The 19,028-nt window shown below is 38.8% G+C and overlaps 1 protein-coding gene across 1 annotated transcript in view; it reads right to left on the reverse strand.

The window, feature by feature from the left end:
- Positions 1-10,162, reverse strand: part of LOC107565862 (voltage-dependent calcium channel gamma-4 subunit-like) — a 15,161-nt gene extending 4,999 nt beyond the window's left edge. Inside the window, exon 1 of the mRNA XM_016251149.1 lies at positions 9,764-10,162. Within this exon, the coding sequence (XP_016106635.1) occupies positions 9,764-9,986 (223 nt within the window). The 5' untranslated portion in view covers positions 9,987-10,162. The remainder of the gene's footprint in view (positions 1-9,763) is intronic.
- Between the last annotated feature and the right edge of the window lie 8,866 nt (positions 10,163-19,028).

Genomic DNA, 19,028 nt, shown 5'->3' on the forward strand with positions numbered 1-19,028 from the left:
TACAGCGAGATCTCTGCTTCGTGACCGACAGCCTTTTAGAGCGGCCTCCAAAGCATACAAAGAGCTGCTCTGAGTGCTGAAATGGGTCAGAGCACTCAACATACACTGAACTGGGCAGAGTAGATTAAAACCCTGCTACTTTCTGAATTGGGGAGCACTAGAAGGGTGATGACTTGTGCTCTGAATGGAGTGGAGAGCGCTTTTGGCACGTAGCCATGTCTTGGCTTGAGGACGACTCTACAGTCGTTAGACCCAAACTCAAGACATGAAGCACTGACTGACAGTGCTTGCAGGTTACCTACTCACTTGACTAACACTAAAGCCAGAATAAGGGTAGTCTTAAGCGACAGGGGCCGCAAGTTGGCTGACTGGAGTGGCTCGAGGGGGGCCCCATAGGGCCCTGAGGGCTAAATATAAGTTCCAAGTCGGCACAGTATGAGGGCGAGGCAGATTCAATCTCCGAGCTCCCCTCAGAAACTTAACCACCAAGTTGTTTCTGCCGATTGACTGGCTAGCCATGAGTGAAAGATTCTCCGCGATAGCTGCCACATATACGTAGAGCGTGGAGGGGTGCATCCCTTGTCTCATAGATCTTGTAGAAAAGTTAGCATGTTGGATACGTCACAGGATGACGGGCCATCATTCCGTGCTACACACCAGTCATTTAAGAGCGTAGAGACGTCTTGTAGACAGAGCTCTAGCCTCCAAAATGGTATTAGCTACACTCACGGGGAGCTGCAAAGACTCCCATCGAGGGGCCAAGCATGAAGGCTCCACAGCTCTGGCCGGGGATGCCAAATCATGCCCCTCACTTGTGAGAGGAGGTCCTTCCTCAGTGGTATCTGCCAGGGGCTGCCGATAGCAGCTGAATCAACTTGGGGAACCACGTCTGATTCCTCCAGAGTGGGGCCACCAGGAAAGAAGGCGTTGAGCCATCTTGTAGAGGGAGCGTGACCTGAAACCACCTTGACGATTTATAAAGGCTACCATCGCCATGTTGTCCGAACAGACCAGGACGTTGTGCCCCTTTAAGGCCGGCAGGAAGGTTTTTAGCAGTGCAGCGGTGGTTTACCCTGAGATGAAAAAGTCCCAGGCGCCCAAGCGTGGGACGAGACATGGACCTTGAGCCAATACAGGAGGGGCCGCATGTGAAGCAGGCCCAGAGGAATCACAGAGGAAGTGGCCAAAATTAGGCTGAGCATCCTCTGGAAAGCCCTGAGGGGACGTGAAGTCCCCAGCTTGAATGACGCTGCTAGCTGCTGAACTATCAGGGAGCGTTCGGGCATAGTCCATGCCCGCATCTGGGCAGAATCGATAACTGTCCCCAGAAAGACTACTAGCTGGCTGGGAGACAGAGAGCTCTTGGCTAAATTGATTTTCAAACCAAGCCGCTCCAGTTGGCTGAGCAGCAGCGACCTGTGAGAAATTAGTTCCTGATCTGATCTGGCTAAAACCAGCCAATCATCAAGGTAATTCAAGATGTGTATTCCCATCTGTCTCAAAGGGGAGAGAGCTGCATCTATGTACTTTGTAAAAGTCGATAAAAAATGGGGCCAGAGACCATCCGATTGGCAGGACTGTATATTGAATGGCCACTCACTCGAAAGTGAATTTGATCTGTGATGGGGGGCTGTCTAGATGTGAAAGTAAGCATTCTTCAGATCCACCAATATAAACCAGTCCCAGGGGCATACTTGCACGAGCATCTGTTTTAAAATCATCATCTTGAACAGCTGTCTCATGAGCGAGCAATTCAGATGCCTGAGATCAAGAATGTGCCTGAGCCTGCCGTTTTTTTGGGAATGAGAATGTAGCGGATGTAAAAGCCAGACTTGCTGTTTGTTAGAGGAACCGTTTCTACAACTCCATTTGCAAGCACTTTGGACCACTTAGGAGAAGAGAAATTCTGTTTTGAGTATGTTGGTCCGCTATCACAGCAGTAGTTTGTTTGGGCATGCTGTGAATGGGGAGGACGAACCCAAATTGAATGGAGCTTCCATCGCTTGGTGTTGAGCGGAGGGATGCTGAGTGGGCGCAAGACTTCTTCAAGATAGTTCCAGCCTTGGCGATAACTGACCCTCTCCTGTTCCTCTTTGCATTTGGAACAGAATGGCTTCTGAGGCTCAGGGTCCACCATCATTCTGGCTTGGCAGGCTGCTGAACGGATGCAGCTTTCTGGCGACTTGAAACATCTGCCGCACTGGAGCGCTTCGGCAGGAAGTGACAAATTGCCTACAATGACTTATGTGCTGCTTTAAACCACTCGGCAAACCCATCCACAGCAGGGCCTTTGGGAGAGACTGGTGAGTCAAGGAAGGTGACCTTGTCAGCGTCCCTGATCTCGGTCAGATTCAGCCAAAGGTGGTGCTCCACCATGCGCTGCATGGGCCTTTAACCCTAGGGCCGATGGTGGGCACAGATGTGCAGCAACCAGCTCTTCCAGAGGGGAGAGCTTGCTGTAACCTTGTTCTTCAGCGCTGTCAACAATGGTGAGAGTGGCAGAAGTGGAGGGATTAATACGCGCTGTGTAGGGGTACGCCACATCCTGGTGAGTTCCTTGTGAACTGCTGGAAGGAACGGGGCGGACTGCTGGCAGGAGGATTGTTGACGGCACCCTTTCAGAAACCACTCATCAAGTGGGTGGGCTCTTCCGAAGCTGACCAAGCCAGGCTGAGATCCTCCACAGCTCACTGCTCACCTGGGCCGCATTATCGGCATCGGAGGAAGGGTGTCGGGGTCTACACCAGAACATTCCCACTCTTCCGCATCTGAAGCCATCAATGACATTGAGTCATCCACAATAGCTTCCTCCTCCGACCCGCTGAAGGAAATCAAGCCACTCACAGCTGACCAGGGGTGCTGATCCTCATGTGTGAAGAACACGGCTGAATCGAGGCACTGAAGGGAGAGTGAAGCACATGGGACCTGAGCCGGCATGATTTCTAGGGGAGGGGGGAAACGGAAGACCAGGCCGGGGAGGACTGCCTTTGTGGAAGAAGGTGATTTGTGAGCGGAGAAGTGCAAGACTCTTGTTCTTGCAGTGAGAACATTCTGCCTAAACTGCCCAGACAGGCGACACACTCACTGTGCCCATCTGCCACACTTGCGGAGCGACATTTGCAACAACGTCGCAGTGGAAGGCGTCAAGCTTCTTCCGCTGCCGGTGGCTTCTTCTCACGCCGGCAAGCAGGAGGCTGAGCTTCTCTCTTCTCTTCTCTTCTCTTCTCTTCTCTTCTCTTCTCTTCTCTTCTCTTCTCTTCTCTTCTCTTCTCTTCTCTTCTCTTCCCTTCGGCTTTTTGCTTGCAGTGTCAGCGAGGAGATGATCTTCGTCACTGAAGGAGAAAATTCGGATGAAATGGCAATCAGAGCTGACTTATCTAGCAGTCGCCTCCACCCTTTTTGGTGGGTTGAAGTGCCATTGGTTTGTGCAGCTACACGAACGTGATCAAATCAGAGTATATCAGAGTATTATCAGAGTAAACAGGAGTTTCCCCGTGATTAACGCAACGGGAGAGACCGTTCCAAAGGGAACCATAAAGTCCAGGTACAGAGAAAGGTTTTTCTCTTATTTTCTTACCTCTTCTTTTAATATATTTTTTTTAAATGTTGCAAGAAGGGTTGCCAAGTAGTGTGACATTTTTCTGTATTACCAAGTATTGTAAATTTGAGCTTTTCTATTTGAATAAGCTGCATCCAGTTCAGTAATATAAGCAATTATCATGCAGAAGGTGAGCACATTTGACTGTGAGGGTGACAAGGAAACATTTGAGGGGTTGAGTCCAAATAATGCTACTAGGGGGCATGGTTCAATATCTAAAATAAAATATTCTGAAATTGACTTGATAATTGATGCCCAGAAAGAGGTCAATGCAAAGCCAAAAATTATGATTAAGAGTAGCTGGAGCTTGGGGGAGGGTTGATTTTAGACAATTTGGCCTTTGTCCAATAGCCTACACTCTATGCAACATCTTGAACTGTATAAAAAAATTATGAAATCAAATAGAGGAGGTAATAGCCTACACGGCAAAGGACCTTGGACCATTCCTCGTCTGTGAAAACATGGTTAAGGTCCGATTCCTGATTCTGCTTTATTTTAGAGAGGGGTGAATAGACTGACTGCATTATAAATTAAAAAATTGTTATGTAAATATTGAAGACAGTACCTTTACAGAGTTTTGTTTCTGAAACCTGATCAGTCTCTTGTTTAGGAGGTGCATGAGGGAAATGAGAAAATGTATTTCTTATAAATTCAAGAGCCAGAAGTTATCAAAAAAAAGGGGTTTGGGGAAGATTACATTTTTCTGACAGATAAGAAAAAGTAACAAATTTATGGAAAAGATCATTAATATTTGCAGTGCCTCTTCTAAACCATAATACAAAAAAAACATCTGAAATATATGGTGAAAAAGAAAGATTTTTATATATATGAGACAAGTGGTGAGTGGATTCTAACCTCCGATTGGGCATTGCATTCCAGAAATCAACAGATATGTCTGTGACTAGCTACATTGCTCAACACTGCCAACACGTGTTATAAATAAAAACTTTGCCTATGCTTGCGCCTGTTAATTATTTTTATTTTATATTAGTTGTTCTTGTTGCTTTTGTGCAACAGATGAATGACAATATATTTGTTTTAAGAAATTTTATGTTTAGATATTTCTATTTTGCGGGAGTCCCGCAAATCATTTTAATCTCCCGCATTCACAAGAGTCTCCCGCCCATACCCACACCCACACCCACACTCGCCTATCAAGTCTTGTCCCATGCCGCACTCTGTTGTGAGTGCAAGAGTGCAGGTCTCTAGTGTGAAGTCATACCCTATGCTGCGTTCCCATGAAATATCCTGTTTCACTCTGAAGCAAGTCACATTACTAAAGTAAAATGGGATGCCAACACCCTTTCATGCTGAATCTGAATACATATGCTCTTACAAAGTAAAAAAAAATGCATTTCAGTATGAGACTTTTTAATCAATCAGAATTGGTCTTTATAACAGTATGCATGGAAGTTACACAACGAGAACAGTACTTTGTCAAAAATATCACATTAAAGAATAAATCTTGTTCCTGGGTCATTACCTATCCTTAGAACCCCTTGAGACAAAAACGGCGTAATAATATCCATCAACAATGGGATGCTTTTCAATAACTGAATCTGAGGGGGGGGAAATTATCGTCTTTCCCAGTGTACGCTTTAGTTTTGCATTCTAATTAGGGATGCACATATGCAGAAATGTTGTCCACTATCAATGGCCAATAATTTGAACTATTATGACAGATAAATTGTCATAAAATATTTATCTATACTTCTTTGTCTGTTAAAACAAAAAAACAGAATGTTTATGGCTCATGCATTTTAATATGGATAATACAGCTATAGCTTTTGTTTAGCTCTCTCTCTCTCTCTCTCTCTCTCTCTCTATATATATATATATACATGTATCTTTATGACATATAGAAATAAATAATGAAATAAACTAACGTTCGACTTCAGCATCTCTAGTGGACATCTTAAACCATCATTTTTGTAATTTAATTAAAAAACTGAAAATGATTTAATTGTAAAAGAAAAACCTGCTCACCAATATGATTTGAAAGAGTAACTGGTGCTACAAAAAAAGGAACAAAATCGACCCTTTGTACAGATCAAATGCTTACTGACACAAGTGACCTAGAAACAGTGCAAAATCTGAAATATTTCTCCATTGCAACATCATAAATTTCCATTCTTGAAAATCCTTACTGTTTATTTCCAGGTTTAACAAAGCAAACTGACATTTCCTATGTGTTCTCAGACTTTCAGACCCCACTGTACATCCCCACAAAATCTTAGACTTTATAACTTCTGTAAGTGTGTACAGTGAGTGTGGTGAGCCATAGGATCTTATGTAAAGCTCCGCTCAGGCTGTTGATTTATAGGAGCTGGTTATGGGCCCGGTGACTGAAGTGTACCTAGCCTCATAAAGACAAAATAAGGAACCTTGCTTGACTGACACGGAGGCACATCAGAGAGAGAGCGCTAGAGAGGAGAAAACCTACACTTGGTCCCTGCGGCCTGACTGGAAATAACAATGCTCATCGCTGAGCATGTCTTCTCCATGGCAACCTCAGGTCTGATCCAACAATATGATTTACATAATGTCTCCAAGGATGCCTTTGACATCTTCATTGTGGTTTAATACAGCAGACAGCAACACGCTCCTCTCCCCCATGCCACAAGCCCCCTCATGCCTCGCAAACCCACATCCCCACCGGGCAAGGAAACAGCTGCCACATTCCCCGCCTCCAGCATTTTGCCATAATTGTGAATCAGGGCAGGGCCGCCAATCGTTCGCCTTGTCGAGAAGTTAAACCAATCAGTGCTTTGCATGCTGGGGAAGTGTGCTTTGGACCATCTCAAATCGGTCAATATGAAGACTGCCTTGGCGATACAATGTGTCTTCTTTTATGAGGCAAGCATCAGTATTATTGCTCATACTTGCCGTTAGGGAGTTCAACAGACTATTAGACTGTGGTGTTTGTGCTGTGGACATATCTCAAATCGTGTGAAAAAAATGGCATGTATTTTTCACTGAAGGAGGAACTGCATGTTAACAAGCACTCAGAACATCTTAGAAACCACTTAGCAACACCCTAGCAACAACTCTGAACACCCTAGCAACTGCATAACAACGTTTTAGTCGCTTTAAACTCTTGAGCAAGCATTTAGCAATGCCCTAACAAACAGCCACACGCTTGCATTGCAGTGTCATGAGAAAACGTAAAAATCGAATTGTAATATTAAAATGCCATCATGTGAATAAATCATTCATGCTTTTTATTCATACACATAAAAAAGTTAAATGATGACGCATGTCTCATTAGCATTGTTATTGTTAACTAAAATAAAAACTCAACTAAAATAAATTAAAGCAATAAGCCCCGTGAAGCCGTGGTTTACAGTGAATTTATAAGGGGTGTTGTTAGGCACGACGCGAAGCGGCTTATTGCTTTTATAAAACGGTTATTCCATATACATAGTAAGGTTTCACAAAATAAAACAGAGCAAATAAAGTGTAATGATATTAATAAAAACAGTATTCTTCCACCAAACAATGTAGCTCCTCAGAATCAGTTGTGGTTGCTACAAAGTGGCTGCAGAGTAACACACAGAAGTAAATAAAGATGTGTGTTTGTAGAGTAATTTACAACAGCTTCGAACGCGGCTCAGCCAATCAGAATCAAGCACCGGAACTCTCCGTTTTATAAAAATAAATAAGAGTTGGAAAAAGCTTTAAAAATCAGAAATTAAAATGAGAAATGTTTCTTTGGCAACTAACTGAAATAAGCTGAAGTTCTAAAATTACTCAAACTAAATCTGAAATAAAGCTAAACAGAAATAATAATAATAATAATAATAATAATAATGTGTTATGCGTTAAGCTAACTGAGACTTGTCACAGCACTTGCATGCTCTTTTGTTGGTTTTGATTGCTTCTGTTGTCCTCGTTTGTAAGTCGCTTTGGATAAAAGCGTCTGCTAAATGACTAAATGTAAATGTAATAATAATATGACAAAATTACATAACAAAATGACTAAATCTTAAACTAAAATGAAAACTGAAAAACAGACACAGGCTAATTCAAAACATGCTGTATGCTAATTAAATGAATGAAATACTTAATAAACACTATAATAGTAAATAATACTGAAGTAACACTGCCCGTACTCTTAAAAATAAAGGTGCTTCAAAAGGTTCTTCAAGCGATGCCATTTTTGGTTCCACAAAGAAGCATTCAGTCAAAGGTTCTTTAAAGAACCATCTCTTTCTTACCTTTTTATAATCTGAAGAACCTTCTTTCGCCACAAAGCAGCTTTTGTGAAACAGAAAGGTTCTTCAGATGTTAAAGCTTCTTCATGGAACCATTCAGACAAAAAGGTTCTTCTGTGGCATCGTGAAGCACCTTTATTTTTAAGAGTGCAGAAGGAAGCAGACACTCTCAGACTAATCTTTTAAAACTCTCCCTAGATGATTGTATATGTATTTGTTTGAATATGCATATTAGAATATGTAGAATATTTTGTATATATTTTGCTGCATATACGTCTCATTTGGTAGTTTTATGTATCTTTTGTCATTTACTCTTCTGTGTAACTGACAAGCCTACCGTATTATTTATTTATTTCATATAATTATTTAGGGTTTTATGTGTTGTTGTCTTTTGCTGTTGTTTTGTGCACCACTCATTTTTGCACGGCTGACTGTGTTCTGTATGTTTAAAAGACAGTAGAATAACAATACAAATTTGATTTTAAAAACTCCACTTACTGTAGCTTCCACCAAAAATGAAAATATAGGCTATATATATATATATATATTTTTTTTTTTTTGTTCTTAAAATATATTCTTATTAATGACACAAGGAATGAATAAATACAAAGCAGTATTTTCCTCTTGTGTTGTATTTGCACGACATCTCCTTTGCAAACAGTGTTTATTTGAGGTCTATGCAGTGAGAATGGCAGTTCGGCACCTGCGGCACCTGCGGCACGTGCTCAAAGCTCGTTATGACTGTGTTCGTCAGTGTGGAAGTCGAACCCGGTGGCTAATTAGAGACTCTGTGGCCTTTCAGCCACTGCATTTAATTACAGATCTGTTGCGCACACTGGGAATGGCAAAAGTGGCAGCTCTTCCCTTCCAATACCTGCTACTCTCACAAACAAAAGAATAATAGTCATAGTCTTAAAATGAAGCCTGACGACATTATCATTCGACTTTTAGAAAGAGATCAGTAATAAGTTACCACTGATGTCCTTGTTTAGCCTATGAACGCATGATGTAATCAGTCTGACTGTCTGAGTCAAAGCTCTGCCAAAACTGTATTAGTCGTCTCTCAAAATTATATAAATATAAATGTTATTAAACATCTGTTTGTCTCTCTGTCTCTCGTGTCTGTCTGTCTCGTTCTTATCTATGGACAATCATAAGAAGCAACAGATTCATCTATTTTTAAACATTGGCCACGTTACCATAGTGATTTCAGACATATTGTTTCCAAGCAACAGCATCAAATGCAAGAAAGACATGAATGAGGAGAATCTCTGGACTGATTACGCCTTTCTGTCCATTCAGGAAACCCGCTGGTGAAATAGGGAGCATTTTCACTCCCTTCCAAGCGAACGTCAAGTTATGTTAACTTGAGAGAGATCCAAGCCCAATGAATGAGTTCGGATGAGTTGTCGACAGCTCCTGTGGATGGGGAAGGCCACCCATAGGACCATTGCTTTTTCACTGCATAAAAGAGTTAGATATGAACTATGTTTTAGACGTTTCTCCTAAAATCTCCTTTCGTTAGACATAAATGTCACGCACATGCTGTGATCAGCAAAGATGAGAAATGAGAACCATTTGAACTCACCCTGAGATCTGACTTTGATTGCTCTTCTGAAATTCTAGTCTAGTCTATTCTTCTGGGTTTTCATTAGAATTCTCCATTCGCTCTCTAGACTTTATCAAAGATGTGATGTTTCTTTCCTAAAGGCCTGTCTGTGCACTCGAACCCGTGTCTCTGGGTAGGTCTGAGCCCCTTCACAAACTGGCTGCACAGGTACTGAAACTGAACGCATGGTTCAATAAAAACTGCGTCTGTTTTGAGTTCACCTGGACGCAGATAAAGCGCAAAAGCCTCCGAAAGCTTAGTCTCAAGACAAAGGCTGAACAATGAACTTAGTTTGCTCTCTTTTAAAACTGGAGTCTAAGAAAGGATGTGAAGCACTGGTACCCTCTATGCAGCAGATCCTCCAGAGCCCGGAGTGCGTGAGATCTCCGCGGACCTTCTTGGGTTGCGTCTGCGCCTCGTCCGCGCTGATGTTGGTGGCGTTACAGATGTATGCCCGGGAGTAAAGCCAGTAGTCGGTCCCGATCGCGATGCTCATCAAACTAAACGCCACGAAAGCCCCGATTGTGGCCAGCAGCATCTGAATCCCACGGTCACACCACGCCATGGCCACTCATAATAACAATAACCAGGGTAATAATCCACGCGTCATGCTTGGCCTCGCGCTCGCGCTGCGTTGTTCTGAAAGGAAACTTGAGCGCGTCTGCTCCACATGTTGCTGTTCATATAGGCTGGAGAGCAGCTGTGCGAGCTCACACATCGGGGTCGCTTTTTATGCTTTTTGAGGAGTTTTGATCACCACCGTGTCCATTTGCTATAATCACATCCCTCTTTTCCAAACTCAGATGGATTGCGATCTTCAAACCCCACCTTCAGTCCCACTAACCAATGAGAAACACACATGGCCCGAGGAATGAGATGATGCTCTCACATCTCTTCATCGCGATGATGATTAAGGAAAATGTACGATATGCAGTGTTGCATGACAAGTAACGTGAGTTACGTAATCAGATTACTTTTTGCCAAGTAACTAGTAAAGTAACGCATTACTTATTAATTTACAAGAGAATATCTGAGTTACTTTTTTTCCCCCAATGTATTGACTGACAGCTCTGCTGTCCCCATGTTGAGAGAAATCAGATGTTACTGTAGTTCTAAAATAAATATGAATATGCATTATTTTTATTAAAAAAGAAAACACACAGATGCAGTATTCCTGAAAATAACGCAACTCAGAATATGACGCAAACCTGCAATAATTAAATGTTAAACAACACAAATATCCTTTATGTATTTAATCCCATTCTATTTGCTTCTGAGCTTCGATGATCCAGTTCAAGCGTACTAATAAGCACAAATTATTTATTGTTTATTGCTGAAGTGTGTTGAAATGTCTTCTTCTGCATTCTACTGTACTTTCCCTTCAGCCTGAGGCGCATTCATTTCACTTTTGGTGTGAAAAGGCTTTTATATTTGCCAAAAATATAACTTTTTTATTTTAAAAACAAACAAGCGAGCCCTGTCCAGATTTAAAAAGTAACGCTAAAGTAACGTAACGCATTACTTTCCATAAAAAGTAACTAAGTAACGTAATTAGTTACTTTTTTAATGGAGTAACGCAATATTGTAATGCATTACTTTTAAAAGTAACTTTCCCCAACACTGACGATATGTTTTCATGCTTAAATGCTGCTGTAGCCTAAATGAGTTTAAAAAACACAGAAAAGGATAGAAGTGAAGACAAAACTCAAATAGTTTACATAAAATACAGGGTTTGATGCTTGTGTGGCTTAATAAAGAGACTGAAATGAATCAATACCCAGTGTTTTCCACGGCTTTGTGTTTTATGAGATTATTTACCAATATATATATTATATATATATATATATAAATAATCTTTAGTTTTTAATATATCTTTTTTATAGGCCACTAACCATATTGTAAACACACGCACACACACACACACTCTTCCCAGATAAAGTAAATCTATTAGGTATATTCTGTATTATATAATATGCTATATAACTTTAACAATTTTGTAAAATATGGCAGATGAGGATAGACTCCAGAAATTAGTTAATGCATTTAATACATTATAAATGCAGCCATAGCTAATATTGTTATGTTAAATTAATTACAGTTTTTGCCTATTGCTTGAACACTATAGACACATGCTTAGACCAAAGTAACAAAACTTGAAGCTTTTGTTACTACACCTTAAACACAGTGTAACCATACCTTAAACAAAAGCGCTTATTTTGGCCTGTTTTTCTGTATTTACATGTTTTATTTTTGTATTATTTTGGCATTACTGCATTTACTGTACTGTACTGTACTGTGATGTGCCGTATTGAGTTGATGTCACTTGTAACCTTTCAGTGCTTTAATTTTTGGTTGTTGTGAAAACCTTTGTTGGACAAAAACAGAACAAAAACTGTAAGTGTTGCATTGAGCTTCACAGAATGCTACCTGATGAACTGAATAAAAACAGTGAAAATTAAAGACTGCAGTGTTTTATATAAAGTACAGTAGTGTGTTGCTGCTAATCTGAAAGTGTATTCATACGATGCAAGTGTGTATCATTTTGTCATCAGAGTGACATTTTGACAAAGGATTGTTAGGTTTTGATCGCAGAGTTTCAATTCGACATAGATGTGACTGGTTTATTTCCCAGTGTTGTGTCTTGTGTGCTTGTGTGTAAAGTTTTGACACAATGAGCCGAAGTCTTGCAAAAAGTGTTCAAGCAATAGGCAAAAACTGTAATGATATCTTACAAAAAGGAGGTTTTATTTCATACATTAAGATTTATTAATATTAATAAAGATTTATTATAAATTCAAGTAAAAATATTAACTTATATTATATGAACTAATCTTAATGTCTTATGTATGTATATATATATATATATAAAGGGTTTTATAGGCTACCAGAAATGATTTCATCACCTGCGACCCTACAGTACAAGTGGTTTAGGAAACAGAAGGACGGATGGATGGATGATTTCATCATCATCAGTAATACAGACCTGCTTTTACACAGTATTGGGCAGATTATTTCTAAAATGTGCTACTGATTATGGATTGCACCAGTGTAATCATTAATTTACACAATTTAAAAGCACGAGAATTGTTATTAATAAGGGAAGGGATGTTTTTCTATTGTTATCATATGGCCACTTGAAGCAACAAGACTATTTATTGTTTATGTGTAGACTATTCTGCCCCAGATCTCCACACACTTTTATTTAATTCAAAGGCTCCGTTTCATTATTTATGTAAACCATACCCAGGAAAACCCTTAAAAAGGGATGCTATGGAAGTGATGTATCAGATTGTAATACAATGGTACTATGCATACTCTATTTATGAATCAAGCCATTTGCGTGGTTCTCCAAGGAGCTTAGAGCATTCCATTGTATATGTTTAAAATAGCATGGAAGTACCATGGTACCTATTTGATTATAACATCAGAGAAATAAACCAATAAAACAGCAATCATTTGACCAGCAGTTAAAGCAATATGCTGATGAAACCGAGTTCTCAGAAGGACAATCAAACAGATCCTCATTGGGAGACATTAAAAAAAGCGATTGTTTAATGAGTTTGCTTCAAGCACCTGATAAATGTTCTCCTTCAGTCTGGTACAGCCAGACCCTCAGAGTAAAGCGATTGTTCAGTCTCTCCTGGGAACAGACATTACGACAGCAGCAGGTTGTTTGTTAGCTTAACACGTTTTACACAAAAATTGCACTATTGAACATGGAAGCCACTAAATCCATTAGCAATATGAATGTTTTTCAGGGAAGACATCACAATATAGACACAGAGGTGCGGATGTGCTGTTACCATTTGAGACTGGAGACTGTTTTTGATATTTATAGTGTAATAAGTATGGTGGAGGTGAGTACCTAAGAAAATGAGCAGGACCCTCAGATCAGCCCAGTGGATCGATGGAGAATGTGTGGCTGGAATCAGGCTGGAGCACTAAGAGCATGCTGACTGCAGACACACTGATTGGGCCGATCGAGATGAACACAGGACTTCATCAATAGGAAGCAAATGGAAAGGATCTATTCACAACTAGCTGGTCCCTATACTAGGAGAGAAAAAAACTAGGTTTACACAATGTTTCTGATTACCAGTGTGTTTTTCTACACTTTGATTTTTTTTTTTTTTTTGGCTTGTATGTTGATTTAGTAGTCACATTTTGTATTGCAAAAATATAGTTTTAACCAACAGGACATATCTAAAGTTATAAAATTACTATCTATATAAATTCCACAACAGAATAGAATCCACCATCTCTGCAACCTTACACAGGACAAATGGTTTGAAAAATGGATGGAGAATAGAATAGAATAGAATAGGCTTAAGCATGTTTGGGAACCTACACAGAACAATTGGTTTAAAAAAAGAAAAATAGAATAGTATAGAATGAATCAAATAAAATTAATAGAATTGGCTGCAGCACCCCTGAGAAACTACTTAGGACAAGCAGTTTGGAAAATAGAATAGAATTCAGCATCCCTGTGAACCTACAGTACAGTACATAGGAAAAGTAGTTTGGAAAATGAAGAATAGAATAGAATAGAATACGCTCGAGCATCCCTGTGAACCTACATAGGACAAGCAGTTTGGAAAATTTTAAATATAAAAGAACAGAACAGAATAGAATAGAATAGAGAATATATTATAACCTAAATAGGACAAGCTGTTTGGAATTTGGAAAATAGAAAAGAATAAAATTAATAGAATTGGCTGTGGCATCCCTGAGAACCTACTTAGGAAAAGCGAGAATAGAATAGAACAGAACAGAACAGAACAGAACAGAATAGAATAGAATCCAGCATCCCAGAGAACCTACAAAGGAAATGTAGTTTGGAAAATGGAGAATAGCACAGAACAGAACAGAATAGAATAGAATAGAATAGAATCCAGCATCCCGGAGAACCTACAAAAGAAAAGTAGTTTGGAAAATAAAGAATAGAATAGAATCCAGCATCCCAGAGAACCTACAAAAGAAAAGTAGTTTGGAAAATGGAGAATAGAACAGAACAGAACAGAACATAATAGAATAGAATAGAATCCAGCATCCCGGAGAACCTACAAAAGAAAAGTAGTTGGGAAAATAAAGAATAGAATAGAACAGAACAGAGCAGAACAGAACAGAATAGAATCCAGCATCCCGGAGAACCTACAAAGGAAATGTAGTTTGGAAAATGGAGAATAGAACAGAACAGAACATAATAGAATAGAATAGAATAGAATCCAGCATCCCGGAGAACCTACAAAAGAAAAGTAGTTGGGAAAATAAAGAATAGAATAGAATCCAGCATCCTGGAGAACCTACAAAGGAAAAGTAGTTTGGAAAATGGAGAATAGAATAGAACAGAACAGAACAGAACAGAACATAATAGAATAGAACAGAATAGAATAGAATAGAATAGAATAGAACAGAATAGAATAGAATAGAATAGAATAGAATAGAATAGAATAGAATAGAATCCAGCATCCGGGAGAACCTACAAAAGAAAAGTAGTTTGGAAAATAAAGAATAGAATAGAATCCAGCATCCCAGAGAACCTACAAAGGAAAAGTAGTTTGGAAAATAAAGAATAGAATAGAATAGAATAGAATAGGCTTCAGCATCCCGGAGAACATACAAAGGAAAAGTAGTTTGGAAAATAAAGAACAGAATAGAATAGAATAGAATAGAATAGGCTTCAGCATCCCGGAGAACATACATAGGAAAAGTAGTTTGGAAAATAAAGAACAGAATAGAATAGGCTTCAGCATCCCGGAGAACATACATAGGAAAAGTAGTTTGGGAAATGAAAAATAGAACAGAACATCCATGGCAAATCTAACAGGTGATTGAGCATGTTGTTACACAGTTGCTAAGATGATCTGGGTGGTAGCAAAGGAGCTGCCAAGGTTTTTAGCATGTCGTTATGCAGTTGCTAGGGTGTTGCTAAGGTGTTCTGGTGGTTGCTGAGTGGTTGCTCACTGGCCCAATCAAAAGAGCCCACCCCCAAGTATCTATGATATTCTGGTGTCTTGATAAGACACAAGTGCATCCTTTGGTGTAAGTCCATGGGAATCAACAGCACACCTCTCCTCAACATGCTACATGATTTGAGGTATTCATGTCTTTTCACAAACTGTGTGGGATGTTACACATTGTAGTTTAATATTTAGAGCTGCGTTTGGGGGTGAAATAACCTAACCCAAGTATAAGCAATAGTAATAGTAACTTATAAAACAGATGATGACAACACAAAATCTTCTGATATGTTATTCCCTGATATGATATGTTATTTCATCTTTTAAATAACATAGCCACAGACAAATCCCATGTGTCTTCACAGCTGAATATTGATGTATGGCGTGTAAATTAAGACACTTGAGATTATGTTGCCAGGATGCATTTGTGGTAACTGAAGAGGGGTAGGTGTGAAATAAGCCTGAAAACATGATGTTAACACCAATTAAAGCTGCAGGTTGAGTGTGAGGCTCTTCGAGGAGAGGCAGAATTTGCTGACAAGCTGGACCAAAGGACAGCACTCTGACCTTTATACGCCATTATCTTTTAGAAAGCACTCACTGAAAGACGGTTCTGTGCGTATTTCACCTTGACCTATGCATGTGGGTTTTACATTATACTTGCTGTCACAAATACTGATCAAATGTTTGGGGTCGGGAGGATTTTTTGATCTTAAATCTCATGCTCACCAATGCTGAAAAAATACAATAAAAAAGTAATATTGTGAAATATCATTACGATTTAGCAACTGTTCAAATGTGATATTTCTGTGATATTTCAGCATCATTACTCCTATCTTCAGTGTCACGTGACCTAATATACTGATTTGCTGCTCAAGAAACGTTTCTTATACATTTTTTTTCATTTCATTTAATGCATCTGTGCTTAAAGTTTTGATTTGTTTCAAAAGAAAAAAAAATCTTACTGGACTGATCAAATGTTTGGGGTCGGGAGGATTTTTTGATCTTAAATCTCATGCTCACCAATGCTGAAAAAATACAATAAAAAAGTAATATTGTGAAATATCATTACGATTTAGCAACTGTTCAAATGTGATATTTCTGTGATATTTCAGCATCATTACTCCTATCTTCAGTGTCACGTGACCTAATATACTGATTTGCTGCTCAAGAAACATTTCTGATTATTATCAATGTTGTGCTGCTAAATGTTTTTGTGGAAATCGTGATACATTTTTTTCATTTCATTTAATGCATCTGTGCTTAAATAAAGTTTTGATTTGTTTCAAAAGAAAAAAAAATCTTACTGGTAATATAAAAATATAAAATATACAGTAAAGTGTTTGGACACCTAAGCCATATTTAATGAAAGTAAATGCAATAGCAAAATATTATCTGCACAATTTATGCCACTCACTACATTTATTATCTCATGCAATAAATGTCAAAAATGAACCCAGTTACGTTTTGGGGCTATTGTATTAAAAATGTAAGGACACAAATGTTCATATTAATATTATTTTATCAAGCATATTCATAAGTGGATATCCTTCCGCTAGAAGTTATAACAGATGGTTGCTATGCAACAAAAATGTGATTCATTGGCTTTGTACTGTACTCTGCACAATGAAATGAATTTGAATCTAATAATGATTCGTTATGGGTGCTGGTCAGTAAAAGAAATGTAAAATCTATTATACTACATTGTGTAGTACACGATGAGAACTAAATACGTTACATGAAAATCTTACATGCACATATTCATCTAATCATCCATATTATGAAGGCTATTTTAATGATTATGATTAAACAAAGGATAAAAAAAAAAGAACTGATTATTCAACAGCTCTGTTTTGGGAAGAGGAACATTCTGAGAACCAAAAAAAAGTGTTATTTGGAGATATGGTGAACACATTTTGTGTCATCGTTTTTGTGTAAATAACACAGTGGAACGCCGCATTGAAGCCAGAAACAGACCTACGCCTTTCCCAAATCCATAAATCAGATATTTCTCAATTCTAATGAAAACATGACTTAACTGACTATAGTTTTAAGCCCTCAAGTCACATCACAGATGAGCAGAGTGTTGTTAGTGAAATCAAAGCATCATTTTTACTATCCCTCGCCTGCAGATATGAATCCCATTATATTCCACAACAGCTATCATGTAAATAAAACCGTCTTGGGTACAGCTGTCGAGACCTATAGGCGTAATAACTCAACTTAAAGCACAGCATACATAGACGGTTTGAGCATTGTTTGTGATGTGTTCCTAAAGGCGCTATAGGGAATTTTCTCATTAACTTTCAGCTCTGTCGACACCGGGCTGATTACATTATCCTTGATTCTTTAAACTCTTTATCTTGGAAATGTGCACTTCAGTGAAAAACAAAAACAAGTGTTCTTCTATTAAAGGGGGGGGGGGGGGAATAGCAATATGATTGTACTGCTAAAATATAATAACTGGCCTATCATTATGTGCTGTAAAGGTCAGTGTCATACTACTGTAGACAACATAATGTGGCACGGTTTGTAGTTCCATTCACATCAACCTAAATCTGTGCATACTGTGCTTAGTGTGCTTAGTGATTCAGTACGTACTGGTATGAACCTCATTCAATCTGACTTTAGATGAAAATATGTGGTTACATTCTGGGTTCCAGGTTGTAGAGATGTCAATTTAGGATCCCAGTCATTACATTTTTAAACCTTTCACCTTGATAAAGTGTTATTCGAGCTGTGTAGAGTGTTAATTCTTTCCCGTGTGAGTGAGGAAAGATCCGAGAGTTGTGAAATTAAAATGATTTTTGCCTGAAGGGAAATGAACTGAAATTTAACTCGGCGGTTTGAGTTGTTGAGGATGGTGCTGTATGGCACCTACAGGCTACATCATGTATCACAGCTTCTTTGATTGGGCCATTTTGATTGTAAGAAATCAAATGCTAATTTTGCCTAATGTTCCTTTTTTATAATTCTATATAAAGCTCTATCTAGTTTCCCACTACAATGGTTTTGCTTAGTAGTCTAATGAAGCTACAACTTCTGAAAGCTACACTACCCTTCAAAAGTTTGGGGTTGGTAAGATTTTTTTATGTTTTTTGACATAAAAACGACAATGTTTGACATAACATTGAACTGTTTTGAAAGGTCGCTAATGCTGAAGACTGCTTTTATTAATCAAAAATGCGGTAAAAACAGTAAAACATTATTAGAATTTAAAACAGCTGTTTTACATTGTAATATATTTTAAACTGTAATTTATTCGTGTGATGCGAAGCTGAATTTCCAGCATCATTGCTCCAGTCTTCAGTGTCACATGATCTTCAGAAATCAGTGAAGAAACACTTCTTAATAACAGTTGTGCTGCCTAATATTTTTTGTGGAAACTGTGATGCATTTATTACTCTCATGAATAATGTTCAAAAACACTTATTCTCTCTGTCTGATCAATTTAATGCGTTCCTGGGTAATAAAAGTATTCATTCTTAGTAGTTTTTTACTTTTTAAAAGGAAAAACTGTAATAGGTTGGGGTTTTTGTGTGTGTGAAAAAAGTGCATCCTCTTGTCTACCACTCAGAAACATAACAGCATATCATTCTATATTATACATGTATTAGGTGAAGGAAAAAAATCAGTCGGTAAATGTC

Source organism: Sinocyclocheilus grahami, unplaced genomic scaffold (assembly GCF_001515645.1).
Source record: "Sinocyclocheilus grahami isolate Dianchi unplaced genomic scaffold, SAMN03320097.WGS_v1.1 scaffold1032.1, whole genome shotgun sequence".
NCBI classification, from domain to species: Eukaryota; Metazoa; Chordata; class Actinopteri; order Cypriniformes; family Cyprinidae; genus Sinocyclocheilus; species Sinocyclocheilus grahami.